This window comes from Alexandromys fortis, unplaced genomic scaffold, assembly GCF_014885135.2.
Source record: "Alexandromys fortis isolate MF-2015 unplaced genomic scaffold, M_Fortis_MF-2015_v1.1 scaffold_9, whole genome shotgun sequence".
Classification (NCBI taxonomy): Eukaryota; Metazoa; Chordata; class Mammalia; order Rodentia; family Cricetidae; genus Alexandromys; species Alexandromys fortis.
Genome location: NW_026067892.1, coordinates 22,123,937 through 22,132,911, shown reverse-complemented (window position 1 = coordinate 22,132,911; position 8,975 = coordinate 22,123,937). Strand labels below are relative to the sequence as shown.

Here is an 8,975-nt window from a genome sequence, read left to right as displayed (position 1 = left end):
GAAGTGGAACAGAGAAAACCATAGAGCTCAATAAAAATCAATTAGGAAAACAACCTACAATCCCAGAAAACCTAGACAACAACAAGGAGCCTAAGAGAGACACACATGGATCTTATCAACATAACAATTAGAAAAGAAAAGATCTCCTGCAAAAGTTGGTAGCTTGGGGACCATGGGAGTTTGAGAAGGGGAAAACAGAGAAAAATTTATAACTTGATTAAAAAAATAAATAAAACAAAACGCTCACACAAAATAGAATGTTATCTTCTTTTTATTAAGAACAAATTTATGTATTTATACATTTATATCATTTTAGTGTACTGGTTCTTAACATATAGGTCATAAACTTAGAGGCTCAAAAAAACTTTACAAGGCTTCACCTATGTCCATCAAAAATCAAATTGTTTATTATACAACCTATAACTATAACAGACTTACACTTCTGTTTTGTAGAGACAATCAGCACTTGGTTATTACAGAAGACAGTTGTATGATGAAAGAGAAAAAGGACATTTCAAGGTGTTTAGCACCATTAAAGAGAAGGCTCATCCTCAGAATAGGATGCCTAGAAAGGCATCCTCAACGCCTTCAATATATGGTACGAATAGAGAAAGAGATCCTTTGTCCAAGGAAACAACTTCATTCTGAATCTGCTGCAACTTGTTCCAAGCATGGCATGGGCCATTACAATATACACTCAACATTTGGGTGAACTTTTGAGGTTTTATTGGTCCAGTATACAAAAAAGATGCAATGTTACAGGTCATGGATTCTTAGTATACGATTTCGCTAGATTCCGTTACAGGCATCTGTGTTTGACAAAAATACATATTTCGACTTTGTCTGCCTTCAAAATATCAATCTAACACATAGAAAGAAAGATAGACCTGTTTCTGCCTTCTTTGCGCTGGTATTAAAGGTGTGAGTCAATACCTGTTATAGCCTATTATATTTTGTATTTAGTAATAGGTCTAACAGTTTCTCTGATGTTTACTGAGGACTGCATTTCCTTGGCACGATGAATCTTATTTAAAGGTTGAAGAAATGACAGGGGTGAATTTCCTGTTCAGTTTCATTCTCTAGTGATGTGGTGATGGTTTAATAAAGTCCCTCTCATGAAATAAATACGAGAAGCACCAGAAATAGAAGATCATACTGTATGCATTTACAATGTTGATGGTATCACCGCTTTTGTTTTTCACATGTATGGGATATATTAGAATGCAGTGACCTATGATGATGTGCATGTGAACTTCACCCCGGAAGAGTGGGCTTTGCTGAACCCTTCCCAGAAGAATCTCTACAAGGATGTGATGCTGGAGACCTTCATGAACCTCACCGCTATTGGTAAGATGGTGAAATTTACTCACATTTTAACGTAAGGGGACAAGTGTTTCCTGGTTATTGAGGGTTTTCTGTAATGTGGATTGAGAAAGAGAAAGAGTATGGTCAATAAATCATTCATGGTGCTAAGGTTCATTGAAGATAAAAACTTAAATTTTGCACAATTTCCAATCACATATCACATATTTTCTGGTATTATTTTTAGGATGCACTTGGGAAGATCAAAATATTGAAGAGCATTCTCAAAGGTCTAGAGGATTTGGAAGGTAACTTTAGTAAGCAAGATTACTTAAGTGTGTGTCTGAGAAAAGCTAAATGTGCCCTGGATTATAAAAAAAAATGCAGCAATATAAAGAAACAAGCTTAAAGTGTATTGATGGTTATTAAATTCTCAAAAAGCCATACACCTCAATGTCCGTTAGGAAAGTACTGTTTGCGAGGTGAGGACTAGGTGTTGTAGCCACCTCTGTGTGTCATGAGTCACTTTGTAAATGTAGTATGACTCGCACTCTTGTATATAAGTTTTTTTGATTCTCTGAGTTTTGCCAGTTCTCTTTACATTTGTGAAAAATCTCATACAAAAATAAGATGTTCCAAAAGTAAACCATGTAATAAAAGCTCTTTCCATCAAAGGCATCTTCAAAGATGCTCAGCAACCTTCAATAAAGGGAAAACATGAGATTACAAGACATGATAAAAGCTTACGTTCTGATTTCTCTTCAAACTTAGACCATGTCTTAGGAGCTAAGAGCACTGATGTCCTGAGTTCAACTCACAGCAATCACATGGTGGCCCACAACCATTGCTATTGGGATCTGATGCCCTCATGTGGCATGGAGGTGTACAGGCCTGAGGAACATTCTGTACATAATAAGATAGACTAAATGCTAAAATAAATTCCTACAGATATAAGGATTTAAAGTGTAATGAATGTTTTAATGCTCTTATATGTGCAAAGACACCTTCTGAATATATTAATGAGTTAAACTCTTTCTATAACAGTCACTTTGAAAGATATGAAAGAAGTTTTATAGAAGAGAAACCGTGTGAACGTATTCAACATGATGAAGCCATTGCATGTGTGACTCGACTACAAATACATAAAAGGACGCATACTGGGGAGAGACCCTATAAATGTAATCAGTGTGGTAAAGCTTTTAAACGTCACACTATTCTTCAAAGTCATAACAGAACACATACTAGAGAAAAACCCTATGAATGTAATCAGTGTAGTAAAGCTTTTGCACATCACAGTAGTCTTCGACAACATAAAAAAATACATACTGGAGAGAAACCCTATGAATGTAATCAGTGTGGTAAAGCTTTTACACAACCCAGTAGTCTTAAAGGACATAAAAGAAAACACACTGGAGAGAAACCCTATGTATGCAATCTGTGTGGTAAAGCTTTTACATATAACAGTTATCTTCAAAACCATGAAAGAACACATACTGGAGAGAAACCGTATGAATGCAATCAGTGTGGTAAAGCTTTTACATGTAACAGTTATCTTCAAATTCATAACAAAACACATACTGGAGAGAAACTCTATGAATGTAATCAATGTGATAAAGCTTTTACACAATGCAGTAGTCTTCAACAACATAAAAGAACACATACTGGAGAGAAACCATATGAATGTAATCAGTGTGGTAAAGCTTTTGCAAATCTCAGTACTCTTCAAGTGCATATCAGAACACATACTGGAGAGAAACCCTATGAATGTAGCCAGTGTGGTAAAGCTTTTACACGTCCCAGTGGTCTTCAAGAACATAAAAGAATACATACTGGAGAGAAACCCTATGAATGCAATCAGTGTGGTAAAGCTTTTACACATCACAGTTACCTTAAAAATCATAACAGAACACATTGTGGAGAAAAACCCTTTGAATGTAGTCAGTGTGGTAAAGTCTTTTTGTATCACAGTGGTCTTCAGAGGCATATAAGAAAACATAGTGCAGAGAAACCCTATTAATTTAATCAGTGTTATAAATCCTTTTCATATTACAATAGTCTTCCAGAGCAAAATAAACACATAGTGCAGAGAAACCCTATTAATATAATCAATGTCGTATAGCTTTTACACGTCACAGGAATCTTTAAAGTCATAACAGAACACATACTACAGAGAAACCCTTTGAATGCAGTAAGTGTAATGATGCCTTTTTAAGTTGCAATAATCTTTAGAATCATAAAAGAATACAAACTTGAGGAATACGTATGACTATGATCAATGTGGTTAAACATTTGTATGTAGCAGAAGTCTTTGAGGTCATGAGAAAATATACTGTAGAACCTTGATAAATCTTGTCAGTGTAGTAATTTTTACCTATTTCATGGTAGTTTTTCTATAAGAATATACTTTTAGTGTATAATCAGTGAATTAAAGTCTGTTCTTATTACAGTACTATTTGAGGACATGCCAAACCAATATCAAAGGGAATCTAAATATAAAAGATTTGGCAACATATTCAGTCTACACTCATTATTAAGTTACACATTGCTATTGTTATTGTATGTGGTAAAAATATTCTATCAAAATCAGCAATCTGTCTAAGCATTTTTATGTTTTTTTTGTTTGTACCTGCAAACTCATATGAAGGAAAGCCCTACAAATTTTTTAAAAAAAGTGATGTAACCATTTTAGATTTGCAAATGCTCTTCCATTATATTAATTATCTAATTCAGCTGTAAGCATTTATGGATGTGTATTTTTGCCTTTTCTGTACATGTGATATAACATGCTTTGTTCTAATTTATGTTAAAATACTTTATACTAGAGAATCTAGTAACTAAATACAGTAAGTTAATAAAGAAATAATAAATATATCGTGTGCATATTCAAAGCCAGATATTTTTTGGTTGATATATAATGAAGTAAGATACTCAGCAGTCAACTCCATATCTCACAACATAGCTTGATGTGCTGCTGTAGCTTTGCATACCCTATTTAGTGTTCCATTTTCAAATTTATATATCCATTACTTTTCCATTTGTCACTTCATGTTTTTAATTGTTTTGTCTATATATTTTTCTCTGCTCTCTTCCCTTTCTGTACTCTCATTTTCTACCCTGTCACATGATCGGCATGCTCACTATTTACTGGGGAGATCTTGATCTTTTTTTTTTAATTTTCTTTATTATATTTTACGTTACAGAGTTTTGCCTGCACGTACACCTGCAGGCCAGAAGAGGGCATCAGTGAGCTACCATGTGGTTGCTGGGAATTGAACTCAGGACCTTTGGAACATTAGTCAGTACTCTTAACCTCTGAGCCATCTCTCCAGCCTGAGATCTTGATATTTTCTACTTTCCAAGTATATTAGATCCATGTATGTCTCTCTTGTGGCCCTCTTTGTTGTCTGTGTTCTCTTGCATTGTAAATTGCAGGCTGGTTTAACTTTACTCTATGTCTAAAAGCCACTCATGAGTGAGTACATATTATATTTGTCTTTCTGGGGCTGGGGTACCTCACTCAACATAACATTTTCTAGATTCATCCATTTACCCACAAATTTCAAGATATCATCATTTTTTCCCGCTGAATAGAACTCAACTGTAAATGTACCTCACTTTCCTTCTCCATTCTGTGGCTGACAGGCATTTAGATTTTTCTCGGTTCTGGCTATCAAAAATAATGCTGCGATGAACACACATGCTTGTGGTATAAAGCAGCCTTTGGATATATACTCAAAAATGGTATTGCTAGGTCTTGAAGTAAGTTGTTTCCTAATTTTTTGAGAAATCCACATTTTTTTTTTTGTCAGTACCCTGTCCCTTTAGTAGACAAGCTCCACCCATTCCCAGTCTCTGTCTTCTCCCTGGGGGGCAAGCTTACCTTGGACACCTTTGTCTCTGCCTGCATTTCTTCTGAAGAGGCAAATCTGGGCCTCTCTCTTTTCTTTTCTTTTCTTTTCTTTTCTTTTCTTTTCTTTTCTTTTCTTTTCTTTTCTTTTCTTTTCTTTTCTTTTCTTTCTCTTTTCTCCTAACTCTCTGTCACCCTCTCTCCTCTCTGTCTCTTACTCTGTTTATGTTTCTCTTCCTTCCTCTGTCCTCCCCCGCCCCAATTTTGTTTCCTAAATAACTCTTTATACTCCCAAACTCTCTCTGCATGGCATATCCTGGATTTTCCCGTTGTCCCTCAGCCTCTGTGGGACCTGCCAAATTCCCTCATACAATAAATCTTCGAATTTTCATTTGTAAATGAAAGTGATATGTTACCTTTTTATTTTGTTTATTTTTATTGTACAGACCGAATACTTGTTTATAACACTTTCTCAGTACAAAGGTGAATATCACAGAATTGTCTCAGGAAGTATAATTAGTTACTGATAAGCCAGATGACCCAAGGTATATCCCTTGGAGACCTATATTTCTCCAGCAAATTTTTTTATTATGTCCGCGCTTGGTCTATAGTATCGGCACAATCACACAGCAGAACTTACATAAGTATCCTTGAAAACCAAATAAGCGCCGGGCGGTGGTGGCGCATGCCTTTAATCCCAGCACTTGGGAGGCAGAGGCAGGCGGATCTCTGTAAGTTCGAGACCAGCCTCGTCTACAAGAGCTAGGTCCAGGACAGGCTCCAAAACCACAGAGAAACCCTGTCTCGACAAACCAAAAAAAAAAAAAAGAAAACCAAATAAGCACCAATAAGTCAAGTGTATCCAACCAACTCCCTTGGATTCATCTCCATGGAGGAAGTAGATCATGGAAACCTCCATGTTATCCTCTCATTGACACAGACTCACAATTGCACAGATGTGTGCACAGACACAGTTCACACATTTTAAATGGATGAGATTAACAAAACAAGTAGCCCGGTTTTTGAAAATATATGAAATGAGTTGCCAATTCAAATTATTATAGAATTTCAGAAATAACCACCATTAATGAAAACACTGATTTTTATATTTTACATATTGTTTTACCCCATATTCTCTGACTTGTAGACAATAAATAAATAATTTTGCACATGCCTGCAATCCGTGGACTTGTTAGACACTGGGAGGACAATCTCCCTGAATGTGAGACCTGCTTATTACATATAGTGAGGTTTAGATTAGTCTTGGCTAAGCAGTGATGGCCTGTCTCTAAAAACTTCTGAAAAGAGAAAGCATATCTCAAATTATGGAACATTTTCTAATGTAATCTTAATAAACACTCTTAGGTTTCAACAAAAACGTTTGTTGTCCTTACATTAAGAATACTGTGTTAAAATGACAAGAAGACATACGCAGGCTCCATTCACAGACAGAGAGTGAGTCGTTGAATCCTTTCACAGTCATCCAGTGGAGTGTTCATCACCTTCAAGTGATAGGAGACAGAAGAATAATAGGGATCTTTATCTTCTGCATTGTAATGACATATTTTGGGACTCAATAGTACTGCTTGGGTAGCCATGATTGGCTGATTGAACCCACATCTAATGGCTCAGAACTGCCTGTGTTTCCATGTTCTGGAGATCTGATGCATTTTATTGGCCTGTAGGAAACCATGTATGTAAATGATGAAAATAAAAATACATATGTGATTCCATCTTATGAAAACTGTTTTCTATCAGTATGGGTTCTTTTAAAAAAATTAAAATTAATTTACATGTATAGATTTGCCTGTGTAGATACCAATTGCAAGTCAGTTGGCCAGTGTGAACCGAATTCTTAGAAAATGCAGAACTTCAGGAGAGTCGGTCCTAGCAAATGTTTGATTAGAGGTGCAAGAAGGGTCCTCTCCCCTCAGCAGTCTTATCCTCCTATGTTGGGGAAGCCCAAAAATATTTGCCAATTCCACCTTGTCTGAAGATCAGAGAGTTTGAGCTTATTCCAAGTTGTTGGCAACTGTCACCACTCACCCTGAACTAGGGTGTTGTTACTTGGGGTTTTGGGCATGAAGATATACCATAAAAGTCGACCACGTTAACCAAGGGTCTTATAATTCTAGCATATTTCTGCTGCTTCTTTGAAATAGGAGATTTGACCAAGGGAGTGGTAATTTCGGGATATGTGGGCTAGTGTGGTTTACTCTCTAAACAATAGAATGCCGTTGTCAAGAAATAATGACTTGGTTTCTCAAGTATTGGGGCAAAGAACTGTTCTGGTCAACATATGAGTCTTGTTACAGAAGTCTTGACTTCCTATTCCATTTGTATTGGGGTATAGAAGTGTATGGAAAGTGAGTGAACTCAAACACAAAAGAACAACTCAGCATTCAGTATTCAGAGTTGCCCACCTGTGTCTATCCTGTGTCTGCGATTCTTTGTTATCTCTGTTCTTCCTGCTCCCCAAACAGTTTTGGCATCTTCGGGCTGTGATGAGAAGTTTATAAACGTTTCTGAGGTATAATCTGGATCAGACCAAATCAAACGAAGTTAGAAAATGTCCAGGATTAACGGCTGCCCGTGCTCCCCAGTGACCCTCCAGGCCCTCAGAGATGAGATGGAGATGGGGGAAAAAGAAGGGGTGGTTACCAGTTTGTTTTCTGGGGGGCAGTTTAAATATCCTTTGGGTGCGGTCTTCAGCATCTCTGAGGAAAAGGTACCAAATAGCGCGCTTTTTCAGAGGCAAACACATGCAATACAGAGCATTGCTGCTCTAACTACCCTTTTGGATTTCTATGGGAGTATGTAGGCATACTAAGACCCAGCAAATGATTACCAAAAAATCAGTACATTGGTATGTACAGCATCCAGTACAACACAGCTAAGAAATCCCTTTTAAAACTAGGATTCTCCAGCTTACTATAGGAAGATCTTTACTCAGAGGGTCTCTCTATCCTCTCTTTACCATGGAAAAGTGCCCATTGACAGTATATACAAAATATGAATAATTTACATGCAAGCATCCTGATCATATTCAGGCCTGCTTGGCATACTACTAGCCTTTGGGATGTTTTAGAGGTAGCCCTCCCTCAGGTGAATCCTATCTCGATTCGTTTAATATCTTCTAAGGGTTAGTAACTCCTTTATATCAGCAGTTTTGCTCTTATACAGTACAGATTAGCATGGGGGTTCTACCCAGTTGGAGAGACGCGATACACAGCCTCCACAAACATCTCCAAATGGATTTTACACCTGAATGTCAAATGAAAATTGAATTAATTCTAGATGATAATTGAGCACCTAGGCTTCTCAAAACACAGCCACCTACCTAGGCCATGTGATGTTTCTCTGAGACCCTGATATATAGACAGAGAACTAGATCTCCTTTGAAACCAGGAATATGCTTGGAAGAGCTTGTAATGTCTTGCAACCATGGCCTTTGTGATGGGTTTGCTTCAGGTCCTGAAAACCCAACACTTTACGGAGAATGCCACTGTAGATTTGTTTTTATTATAATCACGAGTTATGATGTGTTTGTTAAGTGCAGCATTGCTTGATTAGCTACCTTCTGAATTTTTATAATTCTTTTTAAAACACAAACCACTGGTTTGCATTAATAAGAGACCTGTTGAGAATTTGGAACAAATCTCCAGCAACTCTGGGATAAGGCTGTGTTTACAAAAGAAGCTCCACTTGACAACCCTTGTGCAGTGACTATGTTTGTCACTCAGGCAACAATAGCCAATCAGAGCCTTCGCCCGTCCTGCCACTCAGACGGGAGGGTTCTTCCGGTTTCCAGGCTCGGGTGCTCTCC

General features: G+C 37.1%; 1 protein-coding gene across 1 annotated transcript in view; it reads left to right on the top strand.

Moving 5' to 3' along the window:
• LOC126499141 (zinc finger protein 431-like) overlaps positions 1–3,961 on the top strand; it is an 11,942-nt gene extending 7,981 nt beyond the window's left edge. The window contains exons 2-4 of the mRNA XM_050138216.1: positions 1,221–1,347; positions 1,550–1,610; positions 2,347–3,961. Coding sequence (XP_049994173.1) covers positions 1,221–1,347; positions 1,550–1,610; positions 2,347–3,319 — 1,161 coding nt within the window. The 3' untranslated portion in view covers positions 3,320–3,961. The remainder of the gene's footprint in view (positions 1–1,220; positions 1,348–1,549; positions 1,611–2,346) is intronic.
• The last annotated feature ends 5,014 nt before the right edge of the window (positions 3,962–8,975 follow it).